The sequence below is a fragment of the Perca flavescens genome, chromosome 22 (genome assembly GCF_004354835.1).
Source record: "Perca flavescens isolate YP-PL-M2 chromosome 22, PFLA_1.0, whole genome shotgun sequence".
In the NCBI taxonomy this organism is placed as follows: domain Eukaryota; kingdom Metazoa; phylum Chordata; class Actinopteri; order Perciformes; family Percidae; genus Perca; species Perca flavescens.
The window spans coordinates 14505048-14522569 of NC_041352.1; the positions used below are offsets into that span (position 1 = coordinate 14505048).

General features: G+C 39.9%; 1 protein-coding gene across 1 annotated transcript in view; it reads right to left on the bottom strand.

Annotated features, from left to right (window-relative positions):
* c22h8orf34 (chromosome 22 C8orf34 homolog) overlaps positions 1 to 17522 on the bottom strand; it is a 54550-nt gene that overhangs the window by 23725 nt on the left and 13303 nt on the right. The window contains exons 4-7 of the mRNA XM_028569409.1: positions 15510 to 15629; positions 15245 to 15273; positions 14158 to 14321; positions 10680 to 10846 (exon numbers count right to left, since the gene is read on the bottom strand). Coding sequence (XP_028425210.1) covers positions 10680 to 10846; positions 14158 to 14321; positions 15245 to 15273; positions 15510 to 15629 — 480 coding nt within the window. The remainder of the gene's footprint in view (positions 1 to 10679; positions 10847 to 14157; positions 14322 to 15244; positions 15274 to 15509; positions 15630 to 17522) is intronic.

The window sequence follows — 17522 nt, forward strand, 5'->3', positions numbered from 1 at the left end:
ATGACTGCAGAAATCATTTCTTATTTCTAAATTGATTTTTGTGGTCTCGAACAAACTGATATTTCAGAGTAGAGTGCACCGTTTTAATCGACTATATTTCAATGTGTAGCAGAGCTACTATACTTTTAATGTAGTAATTAAAATGATGTTGAATCAACAGTTACACATTATATAATCTAGACTTCTAAAAAACTAACTTTTAACCTTGACACCTAGCGGTCTTTTCATGAGCGTATTCCAAAATCCATGCTCACATAGAAGTGTTCTTTTCTCTTTCGTGTCTGCTTAGTCAAACACATATGACTGAATGCATACTCTCTGTGTTCACAATAGAACCCAGCATGCCTCTAACACAATACCACCATGATACGTTTACAGTGAGTCTCCCATGAGACCAGCTTACCCCGAGACCATGACAGCCTCCCAGGCCTCTGTCTAGACACAACAAATGTCTGTCCACACTCGCCCGTTTGTCAGCCCGTCACATTTCACTCCCTGGGCACCGGGGCAGCCATGCATGCTCACCCTGTCTAACGATGAGACATAAAATGGGTCTGCACTGGGGGTAGGTGGAGGGAGGGGGGAGAGAAATGGAAACTATTTGAGCGATGCAATCCCAACAAAAGGCCTGAGCGATGAGGAATTCCGTGCCGCAATCACTCACTCACAGTAAAGCCAGAAAGGAACGGAGCATAGCGCACAGATAAAGTGTTTGTGTGCTCCTCTCTCCAAGTTTCCATGTAATTTATTTTGTTTAGACAGAGACGGACTGACTGGCTCTTTGCTGCTCTTCATAGGGCTGAAAAGTCATAATTAGCACATTGGTTTCACAAATAACTTAATATACACCTTCTTGGATTACACGTTGACAGATGTATAGTGGAATCATCTAAAGCACTACCCCACACGTGGAGCAGGGAGACACGCACGCACACACTTTATCATGCTCTGCACCAAATCCAAAGCATTTCATCAAAGGCTGTGAGTTATTGTGTCTCATCTAAAGTGAAATAATTGAATTTTCCATTCTTTCATGAGCAGTGACGGCGCCCCACCACATACTGAAACACTGGGCTGTAATTAATAATCTTTAAGTGATATCTGGCTTGTACAGTCAAAGGCTCCACTCACTCAAACAGAGACCCACATGTGTGAGCAACATATATATAAAAAGGCACACAGCACATACTCAACCCGACACATACAGTACAGTGACACTTGCAGACCTCACACTTTCGTTGCCCTCACACATACAACCAGCATTTGTTTTTCATTAAGCTTTAAGCACCAAAGCCTCCACTCAGCGGTTAGTCGTCACACAGACATCTTTGATGTGAGTTGCTGCAGAGACGCATTTGTTTGGCTTTGTAATAAAAACAATATTCCAACTTACATTTCATAATTATGTCTCGGCTTTCAATAGCACCCTCCTCCACTTCTGGCCTAAAAATATGGCTGTTAGGCTCCACGACTCTGACTGCAGCAGTAAAAAACCCTGATCAGAATCAGATGGAGACACACATGAGCAGGGTAACATCACAGTTCTGAGACCTGTGGAAAGTCTTATCGCAGACCTTGGTGCAAACCTCGTCTGTCACTTTCTGACCGCAAATATTACAGAGATTAGGACGTCACTCCAGAGCCTGATGTATTAATGCAACAATGTCAGTCATTGTAGTTGGAAAAGTGACTTGAACATGTAATGCAATATGTAGTTGAATTATACTTTGAGCTTTAAGAAGATTTTGTATGAAAATGTATTACGCAGTAAATATATCAAGACAGCCGTCTGCCAGGATCAAGGCTGCCATCTACAGTTCAAAATAATGATTTTAATCACTTATAAAAGAATAAAGCAAACTGAAATGTGCCTGTACAAGAAAAGTCTGGGGAGATGATGATAATGATAGAAGAGCAATTGAACACATAGATACAGCACACACACACACTCACACACTGACTACTGATTACACACCAATTACTGTATAATGACATCAAGTCTATAACTTATCCATTTGTCTCTTAAAACTTAATCTTGCAGCAGAGGAGCCAGAGAAAAGTGATGTAACTTATTTTTTGCATTTGACTTTTTGTCCTTTTAGATTAAGCTGCACACAGCACTGTGTGGGGGGTGAGGGGGGTTTTAGCCGATTAACTTATGATAACACAATGCACCCATTCACACAAGTCTTATCTGTCATTCTAGATAACGATTTACACAGATATCATCTATGTGTTTCTATCTACCATATTTTGCTTCTGTCTGGCTACAGGAGCCACAATACATAATCATTGTGTCCATTCAGCTCCCTTCCATTCAGAGAACCTGCTCAGTTCATCTACGGCGCTAACACACACCAGAGATACGTACGCTGGCCGGTATTAGGCCATGCTGTGCGTAATGACTACTGTTAGATTTATGGTATGATCACAGCAGCCTACTTGCCTATTGGTAATTGCTTCCAGTAATACCACCATAATACCACAGCAATTTGCCTCTCGATTAGCGTATCCATCGGCACCATAGAGACTTTCACAGGCGGCAAATTGGGCGCAGTTAAGACTTTTACTGGAGACATTCTTTTCACCATCAGGCGGGCGAAACCTTTAGAGGTGAACCCGGCCCTTTCAAGCTTCTACTTCAAGTGAAAGATTTAGTGCTGAAGCAACTCACACCACGCACATACATGTCCTCATCCACCTCCTCCTTTCCTTTTTTAAACCCACCATAATGATATGGTTGTGTTTGTTGTTGGTTTACATTGTTTCCAGGGCAACTGTTGTGTCTGTAGTTGTTTGGGCAAGGATGAAGGTGGCATAAGGGGCAATGGGAGTGTGTGTGTGTGTGTGTGTGTGGGGGGGTGCTGCTGGCGTCAGGAAGTGCGTGCCTTGTCTGCAGTCTGAATGTTGGCCTTAGGCAAAAGGACTAACAGGCAGCTCTTAGCCATGTTAGCACTGCAATCAGTCCATTCAGACACACGCAGGGATGTACACATACTACAGGTTACATTACCACACGAAGTTGAATGATATTTACAATGGTGGACTAAGTGGCTAAGAGCCGTTTTACTTACTATTTTTTGCTGCACTACATTGAATTGACAGCTTTACTACTAGTTACCATGCTGATTAAGAAATTGCATATAAAACATATGAGTTTATAAAATACATTACATGTCATGTTATTTAGCTGACGCTTTTTATCCAAAGCGACTTACAGTTGCTACATATGTCAGAGGCCGCGCATCTCTGGAGCAACTAGGGGTTAAGTGTCTTGCTCAGGGACACATTGTTTGATGTATCGCAGTGGGAAGTGAACCCAGATCTCCCACACCAAATGCATGTGTCATATCCACTGTGCCATCACCACCCAAATACAATGCGTTGCTTAATCTACCCAACATAAAAAAAGGTAAAATTAGCTCCACCTTTACCAGCTACAACATTCATGTGAGGCTGTACCTAGAAAGGTTGTAATAGTTTTGAATTTTCAGTTAGCTTTATTTTTGGATTTTTGGATTTCATTTTAGTTAGTGTGTTTTTATATATTTAGTTTTACAGTCGTTTTAGTTAATTTTGTTTGGGCCAGGTAGAATGTCTCAGAAGTTTGTAGCTACATAAACATACAAAATACATGGTTGGAGAATAGCCATGGTGTTTAATATTTAATCTTTACACTACTTGATTGTCCGATGTGAAGCAATTAGGTCACAGTGCCATCTTATGTCAAGTCCATTCAATATGTTACTAGAGTTGCTGTCTCCTTTTTTTAGTAGTGATATATTATAGCTAAAAACCTAAAACTGAGATGATTTACTTTCATTTTTATTTACTTTATTTTTTTAACCTGGCAATATAGTTTCAGTTCAGTTTTAGTTTTTCTTGAAGGTTTTCGTTTTTATTTAGTTATAGGTTTACTACAAATATTTTAAACAATAATATTTAAAAGAAAATGTTTTAGTTTACTAATAACCAGCTGGTACATAGGCACTGCTAAAGGTTAACCTCAGTATGCTAACATGATGATGTTAAGGTTAGTAGGTAAGGTATAATATTAACTATGTTCACCCTTTCAGTTTAGCATGTTAGCAAACGAAGTACAACTGAGATTGGTGCAAATGGCATTCGTTTTGCAGATATTTGGTCACAAACCAAAATACTGGACAAATTGAAGTGGCATTTGTTGTTGAGATATTTCACAGGATGAGTCAAAACTTTGACCTACTGGTGGCGCTAGATGAAAGGTTAGGGGTTCACCAATGTCATGCCATCCGCATGGCTAAGAAATACCTTACACATCATCATGAAAGTAATATTCATATATACACACAGGTTCTTTACTTATCACAGAATCATTTTACAATGAAGTTAGGCCTATTGCTACTTTGATTTTTTTTTCCCCCTCGCTTCCACCTCTGGTTTTCATCATTTCTGTTAGATCTTTCTCACAGGAAATGCCAAATACAGCTTTGCTCTTTCACCACAGAAAGATTTAAATATTTATTAATTATTTAGTAGGACTAAGTAAATGTTCAAGCTTCTATGAGTTGAAAGGCCAAGACTTTAACCACCCTCAGAGGCAAGGGATCTATATGCAGTAGATGACCTAACATAGAACATTTCTCACTTCAGTTTCAGATTGTCTCTCTTTGCCTCACCTATTCTTCTTTGTATGAACAAAAAAAAAAAATATTGTATCATACCCACATACTCAAACAAAAGAGCCACACACAGGCATTGTAACTCGTCCACCATACACGGCTTTATTCCGTGTGTATCAAAGAACAGACATAGCTTGATTATGCTCTCATCCTGTCCCTGTCAAATCCTAACTGTCACTGTGAATCAACAAGACTGGGTAATGCTACTCTTACCTCCTCTCCTGTTTCAGGAATCATGCCAGAGTGGTACATACATACTAAAAGGGTCTGTAGACTCATGCGGGTGGGGGTATTTCACACTGACAGAATCGTTCTACTGTGCATGTGAAATGGGATGTTACAACCCTCCAACAGGAGCTCTAAGTTCAAAGTAATGTGTCTACCAAACTAAACCCTTTAAACAATTCTTGACAGAGCAACATGTTGATGGGGCCTGAAGGGGTTAAATAGAGTAAGAATAGAGAAAGATTAAAGCTTAACATTCATATTATAATTTAGAGTAAGAGCGTCTTGAGTTTATTTTGCTACAGAGTAGATGATATACATTTACTGTAATTATTATTTGTCAGTGCCTATTGGCATGTAAATAACACTTATTCTATTCCCATATTCACAAAAGTTAATGTTGAGAATTCAAAGAGTATGTTTCTGAAATGGAATACTTCCACTAAGGATGACGAGACCAGTAACTTTACAGCAGGAACTGGCTAACTCGTCTCATTAACTTACCATAAAATAACACTGCAAGGCCAAAAACAGGGTGTTTCTCCCCACACACTGAACCCAGCTTGTTTCTTATTTCAAATCAGTATAAAATCTGTGGTCTCACCACCCGGCGAAAGCTCGAATCTTGACATTTTCCATGGCTCTACAACAACATGTGAGTCATATCATTTTCAATATGGTTTTGACTGTGGCAAATATTAAGCGCAGAACTAATGAAAACAACTGGGAAAACACAGAACCATCCCATGAGAGCAGCTAGAGAATGAATAAAACCTAGCCTCTAAGCTGATTTTATTTTCTCTTTTTGGAACAATCTGAACAAAACAAGTCAACCTTAAGCCATGTCTTTGGTTTTTATAATTGCATTCAATCTGGACAACCTTGGCTAGCAGCACTGTAAACCATTCCAAGAGGATCTTATTGTTCTCTCATAAGCTCCTTACGCAGGTGCTGGCAAAAAGACACCCAGACTGCAAAACCCTTCTGCTCAATATGGAAATGGTGATTAGTTGCTAACTTTCTTTGTATCTTCTAAGCCTGATTTCATTATGCATCTTATTCTCTCACAAACATTGTAGTTGTTACACATTAGAACAAACTAGTGCTGCTTTCCTGCCTCCCAGTGGATATTATGCAATATGTTTTGTGTTCACCATGGCTCTAAACACACCTCTTTTCATCCTTCAGAGATTTGGACACTTAAATATGACATCTACACCATGGGACCTGTTCATTTCTCGCTAATGTAATTGCATTAATTTGGGTAGTGTTGATTTCTCTTTACACCAGCAACCTGCACAACAATGATGCTCACAGGAGTCACAGGCAGGTGTGATGAACGAAGCTACTCAACTGATAATATAACAACTACATGGAGAAACTACAGATGTGCATCGTACAGTATGTTCCCTTGGGATGACTGCATTATACCAAACAAAAAACTGTGTGTGTGTGTGTGTGTGTGTGTGTGTGTGTGTGTGTGTGTGTGTGTGTGTGTGTGTGTGTGTGTGTGTAAAGAGAGAGAGGTTTGATAAGATATATGTGAAAGTGAATTAGAGTGTCTTTGGTTTAAATAGGCAAAGTTAAGTGTGTTTGATAGTGATTTATTTGTGCCATTTTTTTTTAAGTGCTTCACAAAGCTGGACATCTGCATGCAAAAGCTTTATTTTAATGGTGTGTCTTATCATACTTGGCCTGATTAGTGAAGTGTACAATCATACCAAGTACTAAAACCTATACATACCTTTTGCCAGTTACTATCTTACTATTTTTACAAAATGTATTCATCTGACACTCTAATAAGTGAACAGTTTGAAATACCTTTTAACCTGGCCCTATACTTTCAAACAGGCTTTCCAAACATATGCTGTAATACCATATGTTAGCCACTAGAGGTCCCCCTAAGCAAATGCTTAAATAAATAGATAACATGCCTCCATAATCTCTGGTACAGTAGTGACTTTACTGGCCATAGGGAGGAATAACTTGACATATAACAATGGAACATAGCATGTTGAGCCTGTTATTAACCATTAACATGTTATTGCTCAACATTAAGAGAAGAATGCTAAAAGAGGGAGGTATTGACATTGTTACATGATTATTATGGAATTGGAAAATCAATCCTATGTGTGGAAATCTCCCCTAAAATAACTAAAAAAAAACTACCATACAATAGTTTATGTATGATACAATTTTAATCCACTGATTTACAAGTTTGACCTATTCAACAGCAAGCCCCCTGCCTTTTGTTTAGTCGTTGAGCAATTCATTAAATCCCTACCAGCTCCAGGAGTGCAGCTCAGCATCTGACCATATGTTTTAAACTTCACGTGGACAGCATCAAGGAAAAAGATACATATATCCTTCAGGGATCAATATACTATCACAAGATCACCATTTCTGCCAAGGATCATCAGTCATCTTTGGCATGCATTTGGTCATGAGATACAGAATTTGTGCCAGGACCTTTTTTCTAAACGAGGCCCACAGATCCTCCTGAGGCTCACTCATTTCTCCAAGTCCACCAAGCCCCCACATGCGGCATGTTAGCATCGCTTTAATCAAGTAGTGAGGCAGGCCACTCAGAATGACAGCCAACACAGTGGCGGTGGTCCCTGCGGAGAGCGCCATGCCCAGGCCCCGACAGAGTATCAAAAATGACATTGCTGCATTATTTCCTTTGAATTACTGTCCCGGACCATAGTGTAAAAGCCGCTGGGGAGAATGTGCTTAGAGCTATGATCAAGGAGGGCCATCACAGACCATCAACATCCTGCTTTATGGCTGTATTTATTACAGTCATATACGGCTGTCCTCAACTGTGTTAGGCTTATATAAAAAAGGAAAATAAATGTTTAGGTAAAGGAAAAGAAATGTTTACGTATTGTTTTCTCAATGATTTCTCCCAATTACCACAAAGCAGAAAAGGGATATAGAACAGTATAAATAAAATACAATTAAGGTCCACATTAAATGTAGGAAGGAAATCAATTCATTCATTCTGCAGATGTTACACTGTCTCATAGCAAATACTGGGCCTACTATGAAATCAGATAATAGCATTCCTCTTGGAATCACTGGAGCAGAGAGACATTTAAAACTTGTAGATCTTGAGGCAGAGTGTGAACAGCCCATTGTAGATAATTTGATGTCTCTGCTAATGCTCAATTAGTTGATCAGGCAATTGAAAGTTTTCCAAAACAATTTCAAGACATCTTTTTCAGTTTTGGTTACTTGTCATGACATAGTATTTTGACATTTCATAAGCTAAACAAGCAATTAATGAAAATAAGAACAATCATTTGTCGCAGTTCCAATCTGTGCAACCTGGCACACATCGATAAAGAAATGTGACCCTGTGGATGATCCCGATGAACGGATCCTGCTAACAAGCACAAATGCCTCGGCGCTGTGACAGCAGAGTAGAGAGCTAAGACAGGCATAGCTTGTGTGTCACCACAGAGTAGCAGCTCAGAGGAGACACTGAAGCACTATAATTGAGGCCTATGTTGTAGACGCGGGTGGTTATTCCTCAAAGAAGTACTGTATGACAGGCGTTTGTTAGCTTACCTAGATGAAAATAAGTGTATTTACATGGAGTTTTATTAGTAGAAAAGTAGACTTTTCCCAGCATTAGATACGGCTTTCAACAATTCAAATAGCTGCTAGTGAAATAAATCTTACAAGTGATGAATTCTGGGATGTACTGTATGCCTTTGTGGAAGATGCATGTGTGTCTATGACCTCCCTTCGCAGTAGTGTTACATGCTACTTTAATCCAGAGAATCACTCCTGCAGGTAAAGATAACTGCACAGTAGAGACAGAGTGGAAGAAAGAGTGACAGATATCAAAGAGTGTGCTTTACCACACAAAATATTTCAGGCAAGAAATTCAATTTGGCATGAGGTATTACATTCTGTGTTTGCACAGACAGGGTGATGAGCTCTCAGACGCTACACTCAATAAAGCCAGAACAAGATCAGATGCTCTCCTTACCCCCTTGGTCACCTACTCATCCATCCTAAGTCGGCACATGATGGCATGACTGACATGAAGAAATGTGAACACAAACATGCACAAAAAGCAAATAAAAAAAGCTACTTTGTTATTCTTCAGTTGTCAAAGTGAATACTTAGACTCACTGGTTGAGAGCATTTTGCTACACTATATAAACAGGAAGCATAGTTTCCCCTTTAACAGCTACTACTAAAGTGCTCTTTAGTACAGCAGGACATAAACAAACTGCTGCTTTGCTCATCCAGCTATTGTACCACTACATACAGTATGCGTCTACAGGTCCACAATTATGCAACAATTTCCACCCCTTTTATCCGTCCCTTACATTCAATTTCCACCATTTTCATTTCAATAGCACTTCTTTTCAAATGCAGTCTACCTCTCTCTCAGTATGTGCTTTTCCCCTTTTACGAACATGCTTTTCCACGACTCCCAGAGAAGATGTCTGAACACGGTGCATATGCATGCAGCCAAAGAAAGTAATTGCACTACTATAATTAGCACAGTAAGAGAAACCATTTTAGTTCTTCCAGCTGGAGCCGCAAAGTCAACTCAACACACCTAATGCTTTCACGGCAGTAGTGGAATTTCTATCCATGGCTCTATGATAAATGTTGATGCAACGTGGTGCATAAGAAGAGGACTAGAACCTGATATTTGCCATTAATGCTTTTGAGATTTTATCTTATTTTGACTGTCAAAGCTCCAGTGGAAATTGTGACATATTTGACCAGTTATCCAGTGGACTACATAAAAAGCAGACTATTAAACGTGGGGTATACTTGCTGCAGCCGACCTGTCGAGCACCAGTGTAACGTCATGGGAGCGCTGTAACTGTTAAAACTTGCGCGTGGTGGTTGCGACACTAGTTGCAGTGTTCTCCTGAACAGAGGAAAGGCTACCGACTTTGCTATTTCTACGGACTAGAAGAAGAAGAAAAAGGTAAACAATGGCAGAACTGGCAGCAGCATTGACGTCAATGCTTCGAATTGATTCGATGACCTACTTCGTCGGATCAAGCCTTTCATTCACCATAAAAGAGCTCATCTTAACCCAGTAAGTTTACAAGAGAGACTTGCAGTCACTCTGAGAGTCCTGGCATCCAGTTGCCCAGGAGCTCGTTGAGGCTTCCCATTTCCGCTTTGTCATATGCCGAAAAAAAAAAAAAATCCTGGCGCGCCAGCGAGATCTACATCATTTTGATGTCACATTGGCGCATGCCAACTCGGCTGTGGCGACTGTAAAACGGCCCTTACGTGTTCCTGAAGAGCAAGGTACAATAAATATACAAGCACTGTAGTGTGTTCTCTAGTTGTCCTTCTACATAGTCGAGAATGTTCTTCCATCTCCTTGATCTTTTCATTTCATGAAAAACATGTTACAGCACAAGAGATGTGGTTTCACTTTGAAAGTCAAATACATTTGGACTTATGAATATCAGAACAGATTGAGTTTATGAAAGATCGTGAAAACTCTGATTTGCTCTGCAAACAGACTCATTCAAAATGAAATGTTACAGCTATAATTCTTTTCTATCCACACATATACATACACATAAACACAGCAAGCTGTTCTCTTGCATGTGGGATGTTAAGAAAACAGGTGTCTGTCTCACACATTTGCTGACACACACAGCGAGGAGTCGTACACCTGCCTGCCAGTGTGGCTCAGAAGCAGCCTTGTATTATAACCAATGACATTTGATTAGCAGAATTCAATGGAATACAACTACATACAAAAAAGTGGTGTATATACAGAATACGTTACATTACCCAGAAGCTCCATGGCATCGTCCTCGTCCTCCATCTCTTCCTCTGCGACGGAGGGGACAGGGCTATGGACCGAATCAAAGGAGTCCTGGGACAACATGGCTGCCAGGAGCTTTTTGTGATGCTGCTGCTGCTCCCTTAGCCCTTTGCTCTTTGCTTCCATCTTCAGGCTGAGGAGGCAAGCAGAAGAGGAGTCAGGGCTGAAGAGTTTAAAAGCTAAAAGACTTTTTCACCCCCATACATAATTGGATCACCATTTATTGACACAGTAACATATGATGACTTAAAATACATCAGTTGTTGCTGGTTATTTCCCACACACAGCCCCTAACCTTTATAAAATACATGAAAGATCAATTTGTTATGCATGTGAATCATCATCTGTGAAGATTCAGCTAATGAGAAATATACCTACACAATTAGCATGTTTTAAAATAACTGTTCCCATATTAATTTCCTACTCTCATCCTAATCTGTCAGGCTTGTATCTAAGCCGTACACAATGTTGCATTTGCCTCAGTGGTGTGCGACTACGTTTAAAGTGTGTTTCAACACTTATTGCATTTGGCAGCCGTTCCATGGTTGTGGGACAAAATACCATACAATCATTTCAAGTGCCATGTAGGTGCAGAACAAAAAAAAAGGTTAGCAGAGAGAAGATAAGAAGGGGTAATTGCTCTGAGGTGAGCAACAGAGAAATAGCTGTAGCACTATGTACAAAGCAGTATTATTTAGAAGATGTGGAGTAAAAAATAAATCAAAAAAATCAAAACAAAAAAAAGCGCTCCCAGCGCTGAGGAGATTTTATTAGCATGTAGAGAGATTAAGGTGTTGATAGCATCCCCTGTGGTTTTTAGTCTGCAGGAGAGCCAATAATCAAATCCAAAGTATTAGACAAAGATAGAATGCACGGGGGCAAAAATCATAAAACGTTTATACAAATCCGATTCACTTAATGTTGCTAAAATCTAATAATGAACAAGAATATTGCTCTTTTCCATTAAGTTTATGTTTATTACATTTTTCTTCATACTCCATGATTTATTTTATCATGAAGGCGTATGACAACATTTACGATACATACTGCACTGTAGCCATTTATAAACCTAAGCAACAGGATTGCTGCCATGGAAATACACTGTTTGCATCAGAATCAATTTGCGTCATGGCACCATATAGCTTAACAATTCTCCTGGGCTGTTTAAATTAAATACAATACATGAATAGAAAGATATCAAATGCTTCGCTTCACATTTCTTTTCCCAAAAGCTTTATTCATTTCTCAGAAAGAAAAATGACCAAATAATCTCTTTCCGAAGTTTCGATACAGTTAACGCTACTGATACAATTATGAAGGCCGACTTCTGCATTACCTCTATATTGGATAAATTCATTTCCACATCCGACAGGCTGAAGGCGTGGATTACATGGGCGGAAGAGTATTAATTTGATGCTAATCTCAGTTTAATGACTTCTATTTGGAGATAACGGGGAAGGGTCATAAGATGACAGATATTTCTTCATACTCTCTGTATGGTATTTCTGGAATAATTACATCTTCTAATATGGGCAAGGCAAGGTAGTTTGTGCGATACTGCACCACTGTTCTCTTTTCTTTAGTTTACCATACTCTTGGGGGGTGAACATTTTCCTTTGGATGCAAACTCCCTCTTAAACTGGAAGGTAAACTTTTCCCAGGACAACACATCTTCTATTAAAAGCCGGAAAGTAATATGAAGAAGAAAAAAATAGAAAGAAAGAGGGTGTCTGTTTGGGTATCTTGTATAGAGTAAGTTTTATTACTTTTGTGTTGAATCATATTATGGGTTCATGTATACTATGGAAATCTTTGGCTCACTATGCCTGCTGTCAACACTGTCAGCAATTTTTTCCTTATAGGGAAGTAGTACAACTACCTGAGGTTAAAGACAATACATATAACCATAAAACCAAAGCAGGTGTAGCTGGCTTTCCCTCTTTGTCTATCATATTTCCTGTTATTATGTACAATAAGGGATCAGCATCTGCTGGTATTAAAAGAAAGTATGTAAGATAAATAAATATAACTGGAAGGTAAGAAGAGAGAAACCACAGTTTATTGCACTGACAGACATTGGATAAGGAAGTCCCATTCCACTAGACAAACAAAATGTCAAAATAAAGCTTTTCCTTGGATGTACTTCTGCCACAGTTGCATCTGATTTCCCATGTGTCGCTTGCACTTATCCATGTAGACTTTGCAGCCAATCATACAGAGAGCTCCCACCACCTGTCAGCTCTCCTTATGGTCCACATTGACAGGTGGGCTGGAATGAGGGACAGGAGCAAGGAAAACAAAACAGGAAAATGAAAACAGATAGCAAATCAAAAGGAGGAAGGTGGACTGGTTTGACAAACAAGGTCAGGTACATTACAAAATGTTGGGACAGCACCAAAGGGAATGGCTAACTAAAGCTCAGATGGGATTTTAAGAGAGGGCAGTGCTGATTTCAAACTGCCAGTTTATTCACTTGTTCTGAGTTGTAATTTTTATCTCATCTGATACGAATTATAAACCTAAAAAAACTTTACTTTTAACTGGATCTTAAATGCATTGGTTAAGATACTTTTACCTCTGACAAAAAAACAAACAGCTCAGAGGATATGAAAGTGATCTCAACCCCCAAACAGGACCGAAGCGGGAGCAAGTATCCAATAAAGACAATTAAGAGTTGATATAAAGTATCTATTAGATGAGCCAAATACTCCAGTTAAGAGATGGGACTGTGATTATTTTGGAGATGATGCATCATCCCAAACACACAGCTGCACAAGTTTCTCACACTCTTCATATGTGAATACAAAACCATCTCATTTACAAACACACACAGAGCAGAGCTCATCAGTGAGCCCACACACATCCCTATCTCCCAGTTCAGGCTTCTAACTAAGTGAATTCTCCCTATAATCCACCCATACAGTAACCTAATGAGATTAGCACTGTGTGTGTATGTCAGCTCAGGCCCGCACATGATTTATGGTTTTATATCCGATCCTCCTCTAATTAGTCGCATCAGCAGCAGCTGCCACACACACACACACACACACACACACACACACACACACACACACACACACTTCATCACATGACTCAATTATATTCTCAAAAACAGGCAATTTAAAATAAAAAAATAATAACCAAGCACAACAGTCTTTGGCCATGAGCACACAGAAATGAGGTTAGCTTTAATTCAAAATTGGGTTGAAGCAGTATCATGGCAAGCATGTTAAATCGTGCCTTTGAAATGGGATTATCAAAACCATTCAGATGGGCATACCTCAGGCAGCAGGAGCCACAGTTAGATGTCTATATCCTCATTTTTAAAAAGCCAACAATAGCTTTGTGAACTTTCTTGAAGTTTTAAACTTTTCCATTTAAATGATTCACATGTGCACAGTCACATATTGATGACTATACATACTTATAATGCCAATCACCAACCTCCCAGCAGGGCTGCTGTCTCCACTCCAGCACACTTCAGTTTTCGCCCGAGGGACGGGGGGTTGCAGCATCTCAGAAGCCAGGGGGTCCGCGTCCTCTTCTTCCCGACCAACCCACTCCCCCACCACCCGGGGGCGCACCACTGAGTTATAGCCTCCCAAGTTCTAAAAGAGCAATAGAGAAATAATCAGAGGCAAAACAACAGACTGAATAGGACAGAAAGAAAGACAAAAAATTAAATGTAAAAGAACACAGAAGAAAGCGAGTGGAGTCTGTGAACTGCTATAAAACTTTCTTAACATTATGAATGTTTAACTATAATATAATGTAATTATAACCAAGACTATGTTCTTCACAATAAAAAGTTAGTTTTAGTTAGTTTTCAAAAGCCCCATAGTATTGTATGAGATCTGTCTTCCTCCCATTCTGCTCCCAAAGCCAGCGCACACACACACTTTTTCCAACCCTGCTCAAAGATATGTCTGCTCGTCTTTGACTAAATCAAGGATAGTATAAAATGCTATTGTCTCTGCATGATCAGAGAAGGTGTTTAGTATTCACTCCCTGTTCCGTCCCACAGAGAAAGAAGGAAAATCTCTGGGCTGAGAGCCAAGGCCGTTGGACGTACTGCTGCACTGAGCAAAAAGTGAAGTCGCTGTCAAGACGTATGCTGCATCTCTTATCCAGACCCATCACTTCCAAATCGCTCAGTGCATCTCCAGCCTGGACAGCCACTGCACTATTGTGTTTGGGAGAGAATTGGGGCCAGGCGAGGAGAAAGACGCAGCTCAGAAAAAGCTTTGCATGTAGTCGCACACACTGAAGCAGCAAAGGAGAGGGAGACGGAGGACATGCTTACTGAACTATCATTCTCACATATCACCCCCATGAGATAGTTCATCATCAGAAAAAGAGCTGCTCTGTCAGCCAAGTGAAAGTTATAAAACATGGCTTTTATTTGATGTAGCATGAGCGATGCTGCGGAGGGATCAGTGACAAAATTCTATTTCCACACCACCGTATATACCCAATACCAGTGTCCTGTATATACGAGTTTATAAAAGACTCCAGTCTAGTTGTTATCTACCTGGTCAAGCTCATCAGAGATGGCAATGCCTGCAGAGAGAAGAAAATGATTTAAAGCACAAAAAAACATCCAATATAGTTCACAATCCCATTTTAGGCCGCTTCTAAGCTTAGTGGCAGGCTTGTAAGATTAGCTGTTCAAAACAGCTTCCTCTCAGGATTTACAGTGACATTTACAGAAAAGTGTAAGCTTTAGTTCTGTATTTTAAAATGTATGTAAGCACTGCTTAGCAATGTGTGCACTCTGCCGAGCTGTGGCCACTCACTGCGTGACAGACTCTCCAGGGCCTTGCCCAGCTTCTTGCTCTCCTGCAGAATGTGGTTGAGCTCGTCAAAGTCCCGGCTCTCTCTCCATTCCCAGGATGGGTACTGGTTTGACCGTGGCACTGGACATCACAAATGGAAACACAAAATGTACAATTTTTTTGTCAGATCTTCTGAAAGCACCACAGATGAATTAATCAGACAAATCTTCTGTAAACAACAATGATCTGTAAAACGCCACATCTTGAAGCACTTGTCCAAACAGTACTTGTTGTGAATTACTGCAGGATGCAATGGAATGGAAACACTGGCAGAAAAGTCAACGTGTCTCTTCCAGAAGCACAGTGCTCACTGGACGGAGGCCAGGGGACAGTGGCTGTCAGTCTCTTTGATTAACATTCAAAATAACTTAAAACAGGAGCAGGACATGACCTACATACTGTACATCCAGCCCACGTCCTCTAGCAGTGTCCCTCAGCTTCTTTAAGATGGTTAATTCATTAACTATTGGATTCAGACATTTTAAATAAAAAGGAAACAACAATTTTATTTTATAGGGGAGGGATTACTTCTAGTTCATCCATATTTAACGCTCTTATACTCTAACACGCTGAATTTGAATTAACATAAAAATCCAGTGGGTTATGAAGAGCTGTTAAACAAATGCAGTGGGCGTCTAACCACTGTTCACTTCCTGAACAGACATGTTAACTTGGATATAATAGGAAGGATTTTAGAATACACTATGCATGTTTGAATGAAAGGCATACATGATGACAGGTGCAGAGAGTAAGCATTCCCCTTCTGTTTGTACACACACACACGCAGTAAACTTGATAGCAAATATTTGACAGCACTGCTGCTACAATCTGCCATCCCTTGTTTACTCTGACTAAGCTGCTTGGCATTGTAACAACCATAAACACAGCAAATGTCTCTGCCAAATACAGAGTGGAGAAAAAAATATATTTTATTACTTCCGGGAAACAGTGCCTTTCTGTCCTGCGTGGGTTGTGCTGCTGCTGCAGCAAAGAGCTGTGCTGTATCTTATTAGCCCTAGATTAAGGGTTAAGGATTCAATTCTCACTAAGGCCGCCCATTAAAGCATCAGTCAGATAGAGAGGCCAAAGCACATTAACCCTTTGCCAAAGAGAGATGAAGCATTAGTGGACCCTCTTATGACTGCTGTGTTCTTGCAACATTGTACAATAATGATGAGCGGCAGTTCTTTTGATTTAAATTTTTTATGAGCTCTGCACACAAAAACACCTATGCATGTATTTTTTATGTGATTTGCCTTTAAATGTAGCTTTGAAGGCTTCTTACTCTCATAACGCTCAGAACTTGAGTACACCTTGATGTGCTGAGTGTCGCTTACTTTATTCTGACTTCTCCCTCTCCCTTTTACCCATTTCATGCACTCATCCCGACACCCCGTTTCCTCTTGATTGTGAGAAATGCTCAGACTGCAGCCTGAAATAGACTTGGTCTGGCAGTGACAGAGCACAATGTTAAATTATTGAAGTAGTCTATGGCTCTGCTTGCTCCTTATGACCTTGCCTAATTGTCTTGAGTGTCATACTTCATTCCAACATCATAGCTATAGTAATTTATTACAGAACTAAAAAAAAAAAAAAAAAAAAAAAATAAAAGTTGGAAAAAAACCACTGGAAAAATCTTCTCATCTGCATTAATGCAAGAACTTTGTGAACAATTAATCTTCAGAATGTGTAGCAGTGCAGCATCAAGTGTGTAAAAAGTGGCACTTTATAATGAACTCATCTGTAGGGCTGGGGGAGGCTGGACTATACACTGTGACTAACTTTAATTAGATATAATTATATCAAATTAAAAATGGAGATTAAAGTCAATGGAGTGTGTAATTGGGATACAACTGATACAACAGGTATCAAAACTATGCAGCTTGGGCGCCTGGATAGCTCAGTTGGTAGAGCGGGCGCCCATATATAGAGGTTTACTCCTCAACGCAGCGGACCAGGGTTTGACTCCTGCGG